Here is a 20,564-nt window from a genome sequence, read left to right on the forward strand (position 1 = left end):
GTCCTTGTATGTTTTTACCAAATTTATTAACCCATTTTTACTGTATTTTATTTAGTTTACTGTATTTCAGAGAGCTGTGTTCCTTTATAAACCATTTTGCTGTATAATATCCATCCATCTGCTCATTATCTGGATCTAAAGGCTGGGGCAGCAGTCTGAGCAGAGATGCCCAGACCTCCTTTTCACCAGCTCTTCTTCCAGAAACACCAGAAGCCATCTGAGAGGTATATTCTCTGCAGTGAGCCCTGGTTTGCCCGGGGCCAACATTCCAGCTGAACATGCCAAAAACACCTCAACAAGGAGGTGTTCAGGAGGCGTCCTAATCAGGTGCTCCAACCACTTCACCTAGCTCCTTTCAATGTGGAGGAATAGTGGCTCTAATCTGAGTCCATCCCAAATTACTGAGCTCCTCAGCCAATCTGGATCGCAGACACCCTTCAGTGGAAACTCAATTAAGCTGCTTGTATCATCTCATTTTATGGCCGATATCAACGGGTCGTAGTAATAAATAACTACAAAAATGAAGCAAGCTAACAAAAAAATGTCTTCTGCAGCATTATTTCAAACACTGGCATCTGTATACATCCATGGTTTCACAGCCGGTACTGCCCTGTAAACCTGCCATCCACAAACTGAATCTTTGACACCAATTTTTTATTTAATTCAGTAAGTTTCATAGAAAAATGAGAAATATCTGCCCTTCAGTTGATTGCCTTAGTGCTCACACATTAGATATGACTCAGCTGCGTTGCTACCTTCCCACATCTTTGCCATTATCCAAGTGTCAATAAAGCAGTACAGCAAATAATGGCAGAGAGAATTTAGGTAAAGAGGATACTAAATAATAAATGAGAGCAAGGAAGGCAGAGAGACGTGCTAAAGAGGAAGGGATGGGAGGAGGAGAAATATGAAGATGGGCTGAAAATAGGCGTACCTCCCCCCCCACTGATGAACACAGATTATGACTAATACACCCTGATTTACATGGATATTAGAAACTCTGGGTTAAAACCTGTTCAATTAAATCTGCAGCCTCTGATGTGCTGAATTAATCGTACCTTGATGTAAGCTGGTTTCTTTCCTCGTTGCTCTTGACTGCAGAGCAGATTAATTGACATTCACTGGCTTGATTTGTCTTGTAAATTTCTAACTAGGGGGCAGGCTTAAAAGTAAATGCCTAATAATGCAGTTAGTACTGCATCAATTTGTCAAAAAGCAACAGATTAATTTTTACTGGCTAAATGAATGCTGGCTTTGTTTCTGTGGATTCTTATTAGTAATTTATTGCAGAGCCACGAACAGATCGCTTGTAAGCCAAACAAGTTCCCTCCCTCTGCCTCTTTAATCAGATTAAAATGGCTTCTTTTATAATAAAATATGTTAAAATGTGAGAAGAAGATAGGAAATTAAACATTGCTGATCATGTGCTTGTGTCTGGAATATTCAAACTTTAAATTTGTTATAGCTAAACTAAGAGGAGTTTATCTATGCTCAGACACTGACTTGATTAGTAGTATCCATCATGATAGCGATTCTTGTATAATAATTATACAATGCATTAAAATATGCTGATTAAAAAATAAAAAAGTGACATTTTCATAAACTCTAATAGATCACAGTAAAGACTTTTTCCTCTTCTGTAATTCATCACGCAGCAGACTCACAGTCATACTGCTCTGTCACTACAGCTGTCCCGCTAGACAACAGTTCTGATACACCCTGATAATTATCCAATCACCCGAGGTCTCATTACAAGCAGCGCAGAAGGGAAACATGATTACATGCTGCTAAGTGAGGCAGGCCAAACAGGAGCAGGAATGCTTCACTAATTGTCAGAAACAAAGGCCGGTTTATTTTGCAAACACTGCGATTGCTTGAGGAAATATGTAAATGATCAGCACTTTCCTTGTGTGCTGGACTTTTCTGGTAAACTGAAGCAATCTTGGTTTAGCTGTGGTAAATGAACAGTTTTGCCAATTTTTGTGTTAATTCTGGCCTCCGCTGTGCTCTTCAGGTCAAATTAACCGCCACTCACCTCAGAGAACATGGGCAGTTTTTTGGCAAAGTCAACGACACGGGTGATGGCGGGAGTGATGATCTTGGTGAACTCGCTGAAGGCCTCCAGGTCCACCTTGTCTCCGTCTGATGTTGGAGCGACTGGAGACTGGCCGATTTTCTCTGGCTAAATGGGGAAATAAATGTGGGCGGTTGATTAGTGCACAGAGGAAAAGTTAAATTAGATATTAGTAAAGCAGAAAAGAATAAAAACTGTTTCATCCATATATGATGAACCTAGTTTACAGCTCTGCAAAGTGAAGCCCAGGCTTCTAATGCCCAAGCAACTGCAAACCAGCCCTGAGGGTCCCTCGATCTTTGACCTCAGTAAACACTTTCATGAATATTTTTGGGTTCAGTTGCTGGTTTAACACCTATGTGCAACAAAATGCTGATTTTGTAAATTATGAGTCAGAAACAAGGATAAAGTAGGGCTTACTAAACAATGCACAATGTCACGATTGCTACCTACATCTTTTAAATGCAGTCAAAAGACTGAACTGACTGAACTGTGGGCCAGTTGCATTGTTTCAAATGCTTATAGTCAACAATTCCATAAAAACATCAAAAACAACCACGCTCAGTGTTGTCCAAAGCCTATAATATCCTAAGTATCCAGTGGACAGTAGTTCAGTGCTTCTGTACCAATCGTGGAAACCAGTATGACTTAAGACAGGGGTGTCCAACTCCAGGCCCCAAGGCCCAGCGTCCGGCAGGTTTTAGATCTCACCCTGGGTCAGAACATCTGAATCAAATGATTAGTTCATTACCAGGCCTTTGGAGAACTTCAAGACATCTTGAGGAGGTAATTTAGCCATTTGAATCAGCTGTGATGGATCAAGGATGCATCTGAAACCTGCAGGACACCGGCCCTTGAGGCCTGGAGTTGGACACCCCTGACTTAAGAGGACACTGAGGAGGCCTGTGCAGGAGAGACTTTGGAACACACCCCTCATGTCTCTTTGACATTAAAGTGATGTCATTCATCAGCTTGATAGTTTAAAGCATGATCCTACACAAAATTACAAAATAAATGGAATGGAAATGTGCTGAGGATATCATGCGCTCGCAGTCAGATGTCCTAATCTGTGATCCACTTCTTGACTTAGAGAAAGCATCCCTCCTGTTTGTCTCTGCAGTCTAAGACAGACATTTTTGCACTTTTATATCTGTGGCTACATTTGTCTATGTGTACTACGCATAGCCTTCTTTTAAAATAGCAAAGTGATTCGAGCCAACTCCCAGTCACAGCTGCTTGCCTTTCCAGTTCGTACAATGTGTTGTTGTAGTTGAGCACCTCAGACAAAGTAGTAAATATTATGGCCTTTTTATGGGATTTCTTTAAGGTGTTTCAGAACACAACATTTTTCTAAATGGTTTGTTTTCCACAAAGTGCTGCAAATCAACGAACAGTTTTTCAGAGGACAGTGGAGTGTCCTTGGAGAAAGGACGGCGACATGTAATCAAACCGATAACACTTACTTAAAGGGAGACCGCCGATCACTAATATATATGTTTACAGAGTTGTTTGAATTGATGTTATGACTATGAAAAATATTGTTTCCCGCTCCAGTAAAGCATGTGTCAGGGACAGAGTCATTTATTCAGACTTTGCTCCGGCTATAAATGGGATGAGATAAAAGTAGAGGAATAATCACCTCGAACAAAGAGTCATCAATCATGATGCAGAGGAAGAAGGATCGCGTAAGTCAGTGCAAACACAGCCAGTCCTCTGCTGTGAGGCTGAAAGCTGGGCAATTATGGAAAATTTCAAGTAGTTGTTATAATAACTTTGATGGACTGCAACTCTTGTCGTGCAAGAGCCAAAACAAAACATTGCTTTTGTTGGTGGAGGTCAGCGGCCATTTTTCATGTCAGTATTGGGAAAACAGCTGCCGGGAGAGAGACGGGCAGATCTCTCGGGTTTAGCTCTGCGTCACGATTCACAACTGACACAGATGACAATGTAATATAGTCTTTAGCTCAATCCATCCAGGATTAGTATTACCGGGGGACTTAATGTGATTTGGAAATGATCCCATCATGTCACTGTTCTGTGTGATGAATTTGTATGGCATAAGCAAAGTTTGTATTTCACTCAAATTTTCTACCATCATCCGCAGACTTGATTACAAATATTCATTAGGAAAAATGTCGCTCAGCTCACGCTGCCATTGAGCCCATCCATCTGATCATCCTTTGGGATTTTGCTTCTGATGGATTTCAGCCTGCATTTTCTGTAAACTGTTCATCATGCTGTGTGGCAACATGAGTCATGAAATCGCACACAAATGCTGCTCCAAGCTTTGCTGACGCAAACTCCTCTACTCAAATTCTCAAGCAGAAAAAGAGGCAGCAGAAAAACAAAAAACTTGGAAAGAAAAGAGCTCAAATCGCAGACGCTGACTCTCACAGGTCCTCTGGCAAAATATGTTATGTAATTCCCAGTGAAGTTTGCACAGGCACAAAAATACAATCGTTGCTGATTATTACACTTCACTAGTTAATACAAGTATAGGTAAAAAGGTGAGTGCACAGACAGTGTAAAAAGAAGATGCTCTTTTCGATAGCCACTTGGAGGAGACCCAGGAGGCCGAAGACTTTGGGAAAACGTCCCTCAGCTCCTTTTCTCAATGATCTTATGTGCTTTGTCACTTGCTAACATCAGCTGATGTCCCTCACTCTTAATGGGGACAAAAGAGAAGCACTTAAAGAAAGCAAGCAGGCTTTAGATCTGCTAAAATTACAAATCTACTGTGCAATATTTGCAGCCTGTGCAGAAACCACCCCACATGATGGCAGCAGCAACAGACAGAGTTGGGGATGGTCTTCTCTTCTTTGAACCAATGCATCTGTAAAGGCAACACTCCACAGATCCCATCGTCACTACCCGACTTCATGGGTACAATTTTATTTACACAAGAACACTTTTAAACTCTTTAATTACTCATTCGGACTTACCGACCTTTTAAATTAAACATGACAAAGTAGACTTGATAGTTTGCCAAGTGCGTATTATGGAGGGGTGGCATCCAGTATCTTTAAATTAAAAGCGATTCAGTAAAGCTTGCCTAATCAACAAAATGCAAATGCAGCCTTCAGTTCTTTGAATAAAGTTCATGCAGCATTGTTCTGCTCTGGCAGTGATACAGTTCACAATTTTTAAGAATCCGCTCAACAGCATTTGTTTCGTGTATCTAGTTTGCAGGACTATTTTCCAAGTTTTAACCCAGCTATATGTGTGAGTAGTGTATTTGATTCATTCCTCAACTGTGTGTTAACACAATGCTACAGTCTTCCCAGTGGCTGTTCATCCCAAGGTCAGATGCGTGGTGTGCAATGCTCAAAGAAATTGCAAAAAAAAAAAAAAAAACCAAAACAATCTGAAAATAAACAACAAATAAACACCAACATGGATGCTAAATGCTAAAGCTGATGACAGGACAATTAAAAAAAAGCCTCCTCTCTGTAAAAAGGATAGAGCTGCAAGTCTGCAGAGCTGCATGTGAATAAAACACAAGAGTTCTATGAGACCAAAACGCTGATGTCTGGTCATTACGCACAGCGCCAGAATTGGTGAAAACCAAATACAGCATACCAGCACAAACCCCTCAAACCAACTGTCAGGGTGGTGGAGGAGGCCTGTTTTGCAACCACAAGACTTTCAGTAACTGAGTCGACCGCAGATTACTCTTGTATACCAAAAAGAGGTATACAAGAGTGAAGGCAGGTAGAGTTTGACCCAAACTAAGTCATGCTATATGACAATAATCACAAGCGCAGCAGCAAATCCAAAACAGAATGACTGAAAAAGGAAAGACTCACGTGTTTAAACCGACTGTAATGCTGCAACAGAGCTCTGCATAAACAAATGCCTGCAAACCTCAATGAACTAAAGCAACATTGTAAAGAAGATTGGGCCAAAATTCCTCCACATGGATATGAGACTGAAAAAGTCACACAGAAAATGCTAACTTCAAGTTATCGGGATGTTCTAAAACTTTCACAGCCCTGCATAGAGGCCTGTGAAAACGTTCTTTTTCACATGACTGCAGCTGGTGAATTGGTATTGCCATAGAGCCGTTCATGCACAATGAATGTACGGGTATTAATTAGTATTTGTAAATAGTTTCCTCTTCTCTGGCCTATGCAATGCTCATATGTGCTTTCTAATGGACTCGTGTGATTTTCTTCCAACTGTTATTGTTTATTTACTGCATAGCCATCTGGGTGACACTGAGGAAAAGCACTCAGCTGTACCCGCAGAGATGGCAAGGGATTATGTGTTTGTTTGCTGCTGTACAGACTAGTTAGTCAGGGAGCCGAAGCAGGCTTTTTAATAAGTGTTAAGCTCTCCTTGAACTGCACATTGAAAAGGAAAAGGCCCAGAATGTGTCCCAAAGGAAGCCAAAAGATATTTAGACTTGAAGATGAGCAGCATTACATTCAGGGGATTTGCTCATTAAGAGGAGAAAACAGTAAAAACTTTTTGCTGCAGTGTCATCCTGACCTTTTATTTTATCAGATGCAATAGGTCTGCAAAAAGTTTGCTGCTGCAGAGCTGGAGAAGATAAATTGGGTTCACTGTTGTGCAACAGTGAACATGTGTGTGGTTAAAATGCATTACTAATGAATAAATTATCACCAATCACAGAAATGTGACGGAACATTGATAGTGAAACTGCCACAACATGCTGAATTGTTATCAGTGCCAATCACTCAGAAGCGACTTTGCAAGGTGCAAGAATTTTAGATATACAAGGTCACATATCATTTGCATATCAGTGCTTTAAATACACAGTAGAGTAAAATGAACTGCATGGCATGATCGTAAGAGCACCTCATGAATACAGGTTAAAAAACTGCTGTTTTTAACTCTGGATATCTCTGTTCAACCAAAACCATATGCCCACCATGCATGAATCACATATGTCTGTTTCTCATTGCCTGGTTGCAGCACAACTAAGTAGCTAGAGAGAGCTTTTCAAGGCCTTTTAATGTTTTTGAGAGCAACAGCTTAAAGGTCAGAAGTTCAGGACCAATCGGGGGAAAAAAGGAGGTTTGTGTGAGATGAAGTGCCGCCGTGACGATTTATGCTTCACTTCTCCCGCCTAACAAACTGAATAGAAAACTTGGAACAAGTAGTGCATTTTGACCATTAGTAGCCGGGAAGTAGAAGGAAGATGGATAGCTCGCCATCCCGCCTGTTAGTAAATATGAGTGAATAATTTTGCATTCATGCTTCACAAATTTGTATGATCCCGTGTATTGTAGTTCTATCTTTGAGAACTATCTGAATATTGAGGGAAAAGCCTTTTGAATACACATGGAATCAATCTTATCCTACTGCATTGGAAAGCTGCAGACCACCAGTGTGCTGACATTCCTTTCTTTGAGACGGGGTTGTTGACGTCGACGAGACGTTACACCTCGTCTGCAGCTTGTTTGATGGATACATGAATATGTAGGTGTGCACAAACAAAACTATCTCATGCATTTTCTGCAGACTGCGTTGAACTGTGAACGAACAAGATTTGCTATTACTTTTAATAGAAACGCTATCAGACAATTAGGAATGCTATGACCTTTGGACCGATGTAGAGACCCACACAGGCACAGCTGCCGCACACAGCTGAACCGAATCTTCTCTCATCAACGCCGTTTCCAGATGCCAGACCAAAGCGTGTGAGAGAGAACACTGTGTTACAAGTCAGAGCAGTGTGTTCCCCTCCATAAATGATTCAATGGGCTAGATATGTTAGTTGGTCTTAGCAACAATAAAAAATCTGAAACATCAGGCCCCGCATTATCTCTGAAACGGTTTCATTCACAAGCAGTCAACACTGCCACAATGTGCTGTGGGTGATGCCACGAGACAAACAAACAAAGCACACAAAACTAAAAATGGAAACAGAGTGGCTCATGTGTCACTTCTTCTTGGTCTAAAAATTAGATTAAGTGTAATGATAGCAGATGTTTTCTTATTATCCTTTATAGTCTGTAAAGCCTCAGCCACACAGAGCTAGAGAGCAGTCAGCAACCCAATGGGAACCCCTGGTCAGTAGGGAAAAAATGTGTTTCCCTCAACTGGTTGGATTCTGTAGGCTGCTGCTGTCACTGGCTGAAATTCATTGCACTTAGGCTAAGGCACTAAAAATATACTTTGAATTTCTCTGGTTGCTAGAACCAGTGGTCACCTGTATATTTACATAGAAAGTATGTTAAATACCCAACAAGTGCTAGAAGAAGCAGACCAGAAGTCGTGCCTTACTGCTGAAACAAACACATTTAATCTGAAGGGGAATGCTCTCTGCGCTTCACACTATTAACAGTTTCACTGCCGCTACCAAAGAGTTGGCAAGTGCTTGTAAACAAGTCGCAAGCTACAAGTCACTGCGGCAGTCTGCTAGCGGCCAAATTGATCGTAATAAGGTTTTCGGGGTAGCACCATACATTTCTTTGAGACCAACTTCACCTACCAACTGCCGGCAACCTCTTGCGAAGCAGTTGGAGAATACACGTTTTTGCCTGGAGACTGAAGGTTGCCAGCAGGTTGCTATCCAGTGTCTAGGCCTGTGTGAATGACACCTAAGGACCACCTCTCTCAAGCACTTTGTTACTTTTTTTAAATTAAAAAAGATGCATTAGAATTCAAATTTCCACTTTAGGCTGCATTGTGTTGAGATTATTGCCTGCCATGGTCTTAAAGTTCCCATATTTGAACAAAAGGGTTCTAGGGACTTTTAACACCATACAGATGAGTGTGGTGAGTTCATGCTTAAAATGTGCATTGGCATCCACACGACAGTTTAACTTTCCCCTGTGCTTATAAAGGTTTAAGTCAGCTATAGAGAACAAAACCATTTTTAGCATCAGGCAGTTATTTCTACTTTAGAATTTGCCATTTTCACATAAGAGTCTACCGCTACTGATCGCTACAGTAGTCAGCCTCAATCGGCCACCAGAGGAAATCGAACTATTTACATATTTTCAATTTGTTCGTGTGGGTTGCAGCTGGTTTCCACACATATATGCGAGGTACTCATGTATCCCCCCCATATTCTTTATTTGTTCTGTGCCTGTATCTGATCTGTACCTGATATATGCAGCGTAACAATGAAACTAGCGTTCCAACATACTGAATTTCTTCTCTTCTCTCAGGAAAACACTGCAGTTTAAGTGAGGAGGGTCATCCCTCAGTGCATCCGGCATCATTTGCATGCTGAAGTACAATGTATGAGAAGAAGTGTGATTGCTGCTGTTTTAAAGTAGTAGTCCTCATAGGGCAGAATGGGCTCATCCTGGTTGGCTTAGCATTTAAATTTAGATATTCAGGGTTAAGTGACTCCAGCGCCCCGTTAGTGTGTGAATGCCGTGTGAAATGGAACAGTTGATCCTTTAGAGGAACCAAGCTCAGGGTTACTGTGCTGAGCTTTAAATTCTGCTTGGTGCAAGACCCGTCCGTAACATAACGCGCTTTAATTTTAAGTGCTGTTAAAAATATGTTTAACCCTAATTTTAACACCAACTCTGACCTTCCACCTGCTCACTGTAGCCTTCAACCAAGTCATGAGTCATGAGGAAGTGGTGACAGGACAAAGCTATGCAGCTATGTGAGTACGTTCTCATCACATCCATCCACTGCCTTCTGAAATAAGCAGGCCACAAATGCTTTGAAACCCTCTCCACCTTGGTGGGATAGAATTTTTTAAATACAGCGCCTTGATTTGTACGTGACATATCATCTCATTCTGCTGCAAAGCTGTTGACAGGCACTTAAAACTGGGTAAGTATCTCCGATAAGCCTGAGCCAAAACATAAGGTCAGAGTCTGTGTTTATGCGTGACAGGGGAGCTTGATACAGACGGGGACACCCAGACGGGGCTGTCCAGGATGAATCTGAGCACTAACACATGCAGGAGAGCAGTGTGTGAGAGACACACACAATGCCTGCCAACTTGCAGATGAGCGCTAATGACTGAGGATTTGCCTTGGCTGAGATAAGAAAGGATCTTACGGAAAGCAGATGGGCAAAACAGAAAGGAAAGCGAGGGGAGACGCCGAGGGACAGTGAGAGAGAAAACAAAGAAATGAAGACGAGCGTGAGATTAAAGTGGAAACGAAAAGTTGAGGTGAAAACTATGAGGAGAATTATGTCTGCGTTAAGAACCCAGAAGATTTGAATGAATAAAACTCACAACTCTGGAGGGAACTGAGGAATAAAGGCACAGACGAGGTGAGAAAAATAGAAAAAGATCGGGGAATACACAGCGATAAAGACATGTGAGTGACTGCATGTTTGTTGGAAAACACTAAAATAGAGCTACAGGATTTTATTGTGTGAAATAGATTGTGGTGGTTGTGTTTATTGGGTATTTTCAACCTATATTTAGTGCTTTAAACAGATTTAAAATGACCTTAATGTGACTTAAACTTGTTTCGGCTGTAATGGCCTTTCTATTCTTCTCCCCTCACCCTGCCCCTCCCTGAGCCTGGCTCTGTCAGAGGTTTCTTCCTGTTAAAAATGAGTTTTTCCTCCCTATTGTTGCCAAGTTCTTGCTCATAGGGAGTCGTCTGAATATTTCAGTTTCACTGTATTACTGTAGTGTCTTCACCGTATTATCTAAAGCAACTTGAGGTCACTGTTGTTGTGATTTGGGGGCTGTATACATAAAGCTGAATTGAACTGAATCCATCCAAAGGAACTTGTTAGAGTACTATAAGTGCAGTTATTATTGATGTGTCCCCTGCAACAACCCACACCGGTGAAAGAAGGAGATGACTTGAAAGAAATATTATAACATTAGTCAGGTGGGAATGCTTCTGTCAGGAGTGGTTCTCTTTTTATTTCTGCAATGGGTATTTTTTACTCCCAAAATATGAATATAAATTAAAAGTTCATATAAGCCTCAAATCTTTTGGGGTAAATGTAATTATCCCTGCCACTGTCAAACACACATATTCACACATGCACAGAGAGCTTCTCTGGTTCTGTGTATGCAGGCAGGTTAAGAAATATGGGTGTGATGGCTTCTATAAAAGCTTGGGTATCTTTGAAATCATCCCAAAATTAAGATGCATGCAATATATTTTTAATATGAACTTTTTCAAAATGAGGAAAAATCTGACGTGGAAAGGTTGATAAATCAAAATACTAAATAAGATAATTGATTCGTCATCGATGTAAACAGGTCATGATGTTAAGGCCTAAAGACCAGTTGATGACAGCCTGTCAACCATTGGTTGCTAGGGAAAAATGACTATTCTTCAACCACCGCTCAAACCTAAAGTGACTGTGGCAATCCATTACTTTGAGACCAAAACAATCGCAAAGAGGTATGTGGCATAGTGCTTTCTGATTTCACCCAGTGGTTGCTGGACGTTGCTGGCAGTTGCTGTGAAACTGACAGCTAAAACCCCAGTGAACAGGTCTAGAGACTGGTTGGCGAGACCCCGGCAACCTCCGAGTATTCCATAAATGGAACACTGATGAGTATTGTTTGCTGCTGCTAGGTGAAATTTGTTGCAAAGGTGTGTACAGTGCTGCACTTTGAGCCTCCTTGTGACTGCTGTGGTTGCTAGCAGACTGCCACAGTCACTCATAGTTTACATGAAAGACAATGCCTTGTCTATAAGAACTCGCCAACTAAGTGGTTATGAAAGTGTGAAAATTTGACACAAATCAGAAGTGCAGATTGTTTGCCTTCAAAAGAAATAGAATTTTCAAAATAAAAGACCCTCTGATAATCTGCTTCGGATGTCTCTCACCTGTATTCCTGATGTAAAGAGTTCTCAGATAAGTTTTGCAAATGAAGTAATGCAAAAAAACCAAACAAAACAAAAGATTTTTTTTAAAGGAGCAATTTTATGCTGTTAAAAGGCTGCTGTACTCCTTTGTTCCTTGCCCCACAGTTTCTGTATGTGTGCAGCTACTATGGATCCTTTATATTGAAAGACAATGAATTGTACTTTTGCCACAGCGTTTATCTGTAGCTCAGCGTGCTGGATTTCAGAAAGGACAACCTTTACATCATGCCGTAATCACCTTGAACTTACAAGTGAAACTGACACAAACAACATCAATAAGTGTCTGTGAGCTCCACCTCAGTCACTGCAAGCTAATCACAGTCCCCCAACACTGTTTGTGAAGCCCGCTGAGGAAGGCAATTAAGCCAGCTTCAAAACAGCAATGGCTAGGTTTTAGTTCGGCTAAGGCTGTCACTGAGTAAAATTAATGAGCTTGTTGCTGTTTATGTTGTCGGAGAAGAAGCTTTTTTCTAAGGTAATGGTGAAACCTAACAAGCTACTTTTTTCAGTAGATAATCTTGTAATGTAAGAAGTCGCCTTAAATTGCTCTAAAGAAATGACAGCAATGAAAAATCCCAGCTGAGGTAACCCTAAGCTATCACTTAAATATGCTGGAAAAACAGTGCGGCAACAATGTAGAAAAGAAAATGCACAATCACAATTGGCTGTGTATCACTGTGCCGTAGCTTCTCACCAGGAATTTGCGCTTCTGCTTCCACTGTGCGCCCTGAGCATTGGTGTGACGATGGGCTTCCGTCACCAAGCGGATCAGCTCCCACTCGGCCCCCGTGGGCTCCGGACGGGTCTGGAGGGATTTTACCATCTCCTCCTTCTTACGCCGCTCCCTGTTCTCCTCAATCAGGCGCCGTTTAGCCACCCGTTTTGAGTCATCCAGTACCACTGGAGGGAAAAGGAGGTGGGAAGAGGAGGAGGAAGAAATTAGAAAAAAAAGGCAGGCACACTATTTGTATATCACCTCAAATTTGTTTGCATATATATAAAGTTGCAGCTCCAGCTGTGAAATATTAGGTCCCCGTGCTGTTTAGTCTTACTACCTCTTGAATGTTATTAAAAAAATAAACAAGTGACATCAATTCATTTTCGTTTTATATTTTTGTGCGTGCACTCACAGTCCATGGCCATGCCCACAGCAATGCACTTCTTGAAGCGGCACAGCTGGCACTGGTTGCGGGTGATCTTGTCGATGATGCAGCAACCATCGTACTTACAGGAGTAGGCCGGGTGGAGGTTCTTCTGAATGGTCCTACGAAAAAAACCCTGGAGGTAGACAGAGCAGGCAGACGTGGATGTGACACAGATGGAGAAATACGAGCACAGTAAAAGCCCTGAAAACATTTTGCTTCCAGCCGCAACCGCTGCTGGCGGGAAGGGAGACATTTTAATTACCGCTGCTGCGTCTTTACTGTGAAATTTATGTGTTTAATGCAAAATTTGATTAAACGTATTGTCAGCCCCACTTGCTACTAAATCTGAGGCAATTTCTGTGAAAGCTACGCGGCGGCCCAATGATCTACGCACAAGACAAACAAACTGTAGATGGAAATGTGAAAGGAGATTTAATATTATGCTTGTATTATTAGATCTAAAGCATTCTTTTGACAGGCGTAGATACTTCTACATACCGAAGGGAAGTGAGCATGAAATATTTACCATAAATCAGATTTATTTGAAAAAAACAAAAGGAAAAAAAGTCTTTTTCCCCCCCAATGCTGCCCAATAACTGAGACATCAAATGCATCATTGCCAGCAACGCTCAATCCCTTCAGTGACGCCTAAATATAAAATGATAAACAAACACATGAGCAAAAGGAAGCAAAGCAGTCTGATCACACAGCACACTGACAGCGAGGAAGACAAATGACACACGGCTCAGAGATGAAGTGACAGCAATATGTGTATGACCTCGGTGCATGGCTGTTCACTATAAAGAGTGTGCGCGTGCACGGCTGTGAGTCGTGTGTCTTGGCACTTGACCTCGAAGGCATTAAATTAAGTTTTCCTGCAGCCATTATGCGGGTTATGAACCTGCTGTGGGCTTCTCTGGGTTTGTGTGTGTACCTTGCAGCCCTCGCAGGTAATGCAGCGGTAGTGGTAACCCGTGGCCTTGTCGCCACACACCACACATGGCTCATCCTTTTCGAGGTAGCTGGGAATGTACCCTGAAAGAGAAAGAACCAATGAAAAGACAGATCGTGTGTTTCTCACCGATGCTGTGGGCGAGCATCTATAAAACAATTACATCCTACCACGGCAGAAGTACTTCATCATCGTCGTCCTTACCTTTTTGTGCTACTGTACATCACTGTGAATTCAAACCTCTGAATAAGAAAGTAAAAGCACATTTGGAGACCTTGGAAGGAACACAACAGTAGTGTTCGAGTTTTTCACTGTGATGCCTGAATAAAAAAAATCGTCTGTTTCTTCACATCATTTAACCTGCAGGGTAACGCAGTCAGTACCTTTCTAATAGGGACAAGTGCTAATAATTCAAATAGGGCCACTAGACTATACCCACACAGTTTCTGTGGTGAACAGTACCGCTACGCAGCCTGTGGCACCTTTAAAGTGGTCAATGGGAGTTCACTTTCCAGCATCATATTTTTAGTTTTAGACTTTACTAGTGTAATTTTGCATGATTCACATAATAAAAAACTAAGTTACTTATGTTACTGTGACCTTTGAAGCCAAACGGTTTTAGCTCTCGTCTCTTTAAAGCTCCCCTCCTAGTAAACTGTAATGGTTTAACCTTTCTACAGCCATGCAGACGAGCACATCAGTGCACTGTGACACCGCTGTGTGGTTACAGAGGCAGCAGAGCTCACAATCAACCCCACTTACCCTCTGGTGCTACAGTAAATGTGGCCGGAGTTGAAATACTTCTTTTTACACTGGCATATGATAATGCTCTGAGGAGAGCATGTAAGAAGTGAACCCCCATTTGTAATTAGTCTTTAATTAGCAAACAGGATATTCAACAAGGTTTCCAAGTAACTAATAGGGTTAGACTGGGAGGAAGCTGTATTACATGAATTACTTTGGAAAGTCTGCAAACTTTGTTTTAAACTAAAACAAGAAAAAAGTACTATGCATATTTTCCTACTTCAGTCATTCCTTTAAGTTGTGTACTGACACAAAGCTACTCAAATTACTGTGGTCACACAATTAAACACACAAGAGCTTTACTGTTTGGTTTGATCCTAACTGAGCTGAGGTTCTCACAGCAGATACTACAGCGCCAGCTCATCTAAAGTGACAGTATTTGGATTGTTCTCTTTCTGTCCTATTTCACAGTCGTTCCTCTGCTTTAAACTCAGAAAAGGCACAGTTTGTTCTTTTTTCCATACTGCGAGACCAAAAAAGCAAGCAAGGAGACACAGGAAATAGCAGATTTGCAGACATTTCATGTGATATTTACAGTAGCTATGAAGCTGGGAGGGGCGGAGACGATGCACTACAAGTCGCAAAAAAATTCAGTGTGGGTGTTTTAAGTGCAGCCCCACACAAATCTCTGCACTTTGCACATACACGCACTGTGTGTGAGGATCGGGGTGTTGAGATTGTGATCTATCACACAGTATCACCAAGGAAGCGTCTGATTGGTCCCAAATTCATTCTGCAGCACGACAAAGACCCCAATCATAAAGAAAGAAGACTAAAGGTTCGCGCAACAGATGGTTCGGTCCCCACAGAGTTTCAGATTACATTAGGAGACGGAAGCGAATCCACAGAAGAACTGTGGCAAGCTCTCGGTGATTCAAAGAAAAAAAAAGCTGAAAAACCGGTGATGTTAAAGGCAAAGTACACAATAAGTATTGATTTAATGTAGTTTTACTTTTTCTATTGATTATATTTCTATTAAAAAAATGATATAGAAAATCTAATGAGGGATATCTTTGAAAGCCTGCTTTTCTTTATTTTTAGCGGTTAAAAATGGATCCAGTGATATACGCTTTTGTGTGTCTGTGTGCGTACACCAAGGCGTGGTGAGAGCAGTGACTGGCAGTGTCAGTTGGGCTCTGCCTTTTTGGCTCGGTTACAGATTTTAGAGGAGGAGGGGGAAGGCAAGAAGCGGATAGTGGGAAGAAGAGAAAAAAGACAAAAGAGAGCACTTGCCAAAGGCACAAAAGTGACAGTTTTCCAAACTGAGGAGCACTCGGCTTCTTTCTGTCAAATTAAAAAAAAAAAAAAAAAAGATAAGAAGAACTTATCTAAAAAGAGAAAAAGAAAGAAAAGTAGTAAAAGGGAGGTGAGCCAGAGAAATGACAAAAGGTCAGATGGGAGAATGCAGGAGGGGAAAGAGGTTTAAAAAGGAGTCAGAAGAACCAGAGAACCATCACATAAGATAAAATGTGAGCCCCGCTGTGTTGGCAGGGCAGGCAGCAGCAGGCGGATCCCCGAGCCGCTGCTGTGGCTGTGTTTGGAAGCCAAGCCCAAAATCAATACCGCTGCAGCTCTCTGGCTCTGGCTGCCGGCCCCTCCCAGACGGGCCACCAGCAAAACGCAGGAAAAGGAAGGAGATTTTTCAAGTGTGGCTGAGTCAAGATAAATATTTTGTCTCCGCAAGTTTCCCACCATAACACTTGCCGTTTTTGTTTTATCAAAGTGTGTGTGCATGTGAGAGTATGTCTGTGTGTGTGAGTGAAATCGGGTGGGGAGGGGCGTTTGAATCCCTGAAGGAGTCTCGGGATTGTTTCTTAGAGGTCCTTACATGACAACATCCAAGCGAGGTGACATTTGAAACTGTAAACACTGATGACACCGGAGGACAATACTACACCGATAGCTGGAGTTGAATCAACAGCTATTACGCAAAGCTAAGTGCAGCTGTGTTTATTGTCCCTTCCCTGAATGCCACTTAAAATCTATTGCTGTAAATGGATTAAATGCTGTGTTTATGTACCGCTGAAAGGGCCCGAGAAGAATTGATCAAACTACCAATTATGGCAAACGTGGCAAAAATCGTTTTGGTCAATGCGCTTTTGTCTGGTGCTTTTTGTTTTAAACAGCCTTCTTTTAAGCGGTGGACGTCCTTGAACTTTTAATAAATGAATTAAGTTAAAATGAAACTAAAATAGCGGTGGGCACAGGGTTGCTCTGTCAGAGGAGGGTTTATTTTTGCCTGGGAACATAATCCTGCAGGGGCAAAAGCCAGTTTCTGGTTCCTTTACAGAAGATGTGAAAATGCAGACAAAGGGAGCGACAAGAAACTGAGGTGGCAGAAGGCTTGTGCACTTTGAGAGAACGGAAAATAGAGTAATGTGCAAAGGAAAAAAAGAGAATCAGTGCATCCAAAATCCTTGCATTCGCTCCTGCTTATCCTTGTCAGGGTCGCGGGGGGCGCTTGAGCCTATCCCAGCTGTCTTAGGGTGAGAGGCAGGGTACACCCTGGATAGGTTGCCAGTCTGTCGCAGGGCTAACACACAGACAGAGACAAACAACCACACTCACATTCACTCCCCTATTCACACCTATAGGCAATTTAGTGTTTCCAATTAACCTATCCCCACTAACTGCATGTCTCTGGATTGTGGGAGGAAGCCGGAGCACCCGGAGAGAACCCACGCAAACACAGGGAGAACATGCAAACTCCACATAGAAAGACCCCGGCCTGATGGTGGAATTGAACTCAGGCAACAGTGCTGACATCCATGCCACTGTGCTTGCCCTGCATCCAAAATCGAAAACCTAAAATGTTTGATGCACATATTACCAGTAATGCCAGTAATCCAAAACCTCAGTCTTCAGTCAAAGCTCGTACAAGTTTTTGGTTTAAAGGATGCAACAGTTTGTAACATCATTACAGCCCTGTAAGCACTTATCCTGGCATTTTGGGTGCTCTGGACTTCTTGCAATCTTCTACCGATTGATTAAAAACAAAGAAACTTTTTCAAGCTGTTTCAGCTTTTCCTTGGTGTAATCTGAGAAGTTCTGAGCTCCTGCACATATAACTGACTTGATTGTACACTTCTGTGTCCAGCCTGGAGAACTGGAAGGGGCACGACAAGCTGAAATTACACCAAATGTGCCATATGGATAATAAGGACATGAATGGCTCATTAGCGATTCATGCAAAGCTACTCTTGTAAAGTAGCTCTACTGTAAATCTACTATCTATCAAGATGATTTGGTTACCTAGGCTTAGATTATTGGCTTCATTATTAACATATTATAATCGTCTATATTTATGCTAGTCGCCTATTAATGCACTGTATGGACACAACACAATGATATTATGGTTGTTAAGGTATCCATTCACTTGCTGAGGGTTGGTCCACTCTCAGAGGAAAATTCTGACAGTGTATATAATTGAATCTCAGACAACCATGCCCCTAAGACAGACATACTGTCATACTTTCCCAGTTCAAATGAACCATGGCAGGTAAAGCATGGCACAAGCAGTCATGCAGGGAGGAAGCCTGCTGGGAGGGGAAACATTTGGACTCAGCCTTGGGAGATATATTTTATTAAATCAGCTATCCTGTAGACTTGGATTTTTATGTTGGTGTTCCTCCCACTCTATCGCTCCCAATCTCTCACCTCCCTTCCTCACTCGCTTCTTCCAGCTCAGGGGATTTGGAGCTGTCACTCTGACAATGAACTGCATCCAACATGAAAACAGACAAAGCAGAAGGCTTTCGTTTATTGATGACAGGTGCCAAGATGTTTTACTTCTTCTCTTTGCTCTTGACAAATTGAAAGTGTAATGTACACGCGGCAGGAATCAATCTTGTGCTTAACTTCTTTGCAGTCACTCACTCAGTGCTTGGGTACACTGTGGCGAGACTGAGAGTCCTTTTTTATAAAGCAAAAAAGATTCAGAGAATCCAAAAATATATCAAACACCTCCAAAACAAAGTGCTGGAAAAGCAATTTTCAAAATGAATGGTTACCTATATTTGGAGACTGTTTGTTCTCTAAAGTAAAGGGGTACATCTGAAGACGTCAGGCATATTTCAGGTAAGAGAAGTGCTTTTTTCTTAGGTGCCACTCCAGAGAGTCAATCCATCAGACACTCACCAGTCATGCTCTTCACCGAACATTGGCTGTTCTTCCTCTTCCTTTTTGGGCCATTGAGCCACCTGAGAAATAACAAAGGAACAAAGAGAGACAAGCAAAGAGGAACAATCAACGCCTGTAAATATACAACACTTATTTCTGTAAAGCTGTATGTATGTAGGTCATAAAGAAAATATATAGCCAGGTATGCCAAACACATCACAGTCTGAGCTGAATCAGACAAATCACATCTGGAGGGGGTTTGGCTCACACTGACATCACATTGCAGGCAGGTGTCTGGTTGTTCAGCCAGACAGATTATGTGCCCTCAATTGTGATTTTTCAAATTGCACATCAAAGAACTGCAGACAAATGCTTTCTCCGCGAATGGAAAATAAGTAGATCTGATACAATAGCACCGTTTCCCTTTATGCCAACAAAACCAATCAGCAATGTGGCCACATCGTGAGGGGAAGCCAGCAGATATATTATGTTCCATCCAGTGGTCACTGATTATAAATACAGGTAAGTTCTGTTATATGTCTTTAGATGACAGATGGTAGCTTTGAGCTTGCATTTTGGCAAACACATGGTCAGCACTTCTGTTTATAGAGATTCGTCAGCTTCAAAATCAAGCTAATGAGAATCAATACCAGATGGAAATATCATTTTCCAAGTAATCCAAGTCTCCACGTTAATATCAGGTATAAATGGGCTCCAGGACAGATCTATAAACAACAGATCGAGTGACTAAGAGATAATGTAATCTGTATAATTCATGCTAAACCATATATGGAAAGTAAACTGGCTTCTCTATTTGTGTAAACCTTCTCCCTATATCCATTTACCAGCCAAGCATCTGGTACTCAAATCACGTAGAGATATAGGAGCATGATTTGCCACCATAAATTTTAATTTTCAGTTGTAACTGAGCTCTCTAGACCAAAAGTTAAGTCATAAAGTTTATGTCAAAGAAAAAGGCAGCTTTACTTGCAGCAAATTGATGCATTTTGGCAGTAAAAGCTGAAAGTGCTCCCAAACTGAATCCAAGTAGCAGGAAAAAGACTTTGCGGGGAATACTAGTAAGGTCCCCAAAACCACGCCAATTACGAGAGCGCTCATGGGGAAACCCCACAATAGCAGCCGAAAGACAAGAACTGCAAAGAGTGTAGGTGTCAACCATGCAGCCAAAAGCAACACGCATTCACAGCAAGGATGTGCACACACACCTGAAGCCACGCTGACACATGTGGAAGGCATGTAAAGCGCAGATGGGAGCTGGCTGCTTGCAGGAGAGTTATGAAAGCAGAGAGAGGTGAGGTAAGGGGGGTTATGAAAAGCGAGTACAGTATGGGCCGGAGTCAGCGAGTGCTCCCTGCAAGTCTGGGATGTGTTTAGAATCCCAAGAGTCCAGCTCTTTGCTCTCTAACAGCCTCCGGCTCTCCTCCCACACCAGGACCCTTTAACGCCAGCTCCAGGAGAGGGAGCAGGACTCCATTACAACCATAAATAAACTGAGCTCCAACTCTGCTGGACTCTAGGTCACAACACACAAGCCTCTGAGTTAAATTTGCTCTGTGACAGAGATGTATAAGAGTGTACTCTTTATTAATGGGTGAAAGGATCCTTCCTCTGCTGCTACATTTTAATCTTATGAAAGGAGTTTTTAATGAGAGAGTCGCTGC

The 20,564-nt window shown here is 41.9% G+C and overlaps 1 protein-coding gene across 2 annotated transcripts in view; it reads right to left on the reverse strand.

Moving 5' to 3' along the window:
- Positions 1 to 20,564, reverse strand: part of thrab (thyroid hormone receptor alpha b) — a 171,753-nt gene that overhangs the window by 17,653 nt on the left and 133,536 nt on the right. Inside the window, exons 5-9 of one of the 2 annotated variants that reach the window (XM_085466833.1) lie at positions 18,901 to 18,962; positions 13,942 to 14,042; positions 12,993 to 13,140; positions 12,557 to 12,762; positions 2,036 to 2,182 (exon numbers count right to left, since the gene is read on the reverse strand). In XM_085466833.1, the coding sequence (XP_085322959.1) occupies positions 2,036 to 2,182; positions 12,557 to 12,762; positions 12,993 to 13,140; positions 13,942 to 14,042; positions 18,901 to 18,962 (664 nt within the window). Of the gene's footprint in view, positions 1 to 2,035; positions 2,183 to 12,556; positions 12,763 to 12,992; positions 13,141 to 13,941; positions 14,048 to 18,900; positions 18,963 to 20,564 lie in introns of those variants that run through there. The other variant, XM_085466834.1, reaches the window with a different exon arrangement.

The sequence above is a fragment of the Copadichromis virginalis genome, linkage group LG8 (assembly GCF_057382275.1).
Source record: "Copadichromis virginalis isolate Kocher_CV1m ecotype Utaka linkage group LG8, C_Virginalis_male_GT1.1, whole genome shotgun sequence".
Lineage (NCBI taxonomy): Eukaryota > Metazoa > Chordata > Actinopteri > Cichliformes > Cichlidae > Copadichromis > Copadichromis virginalis.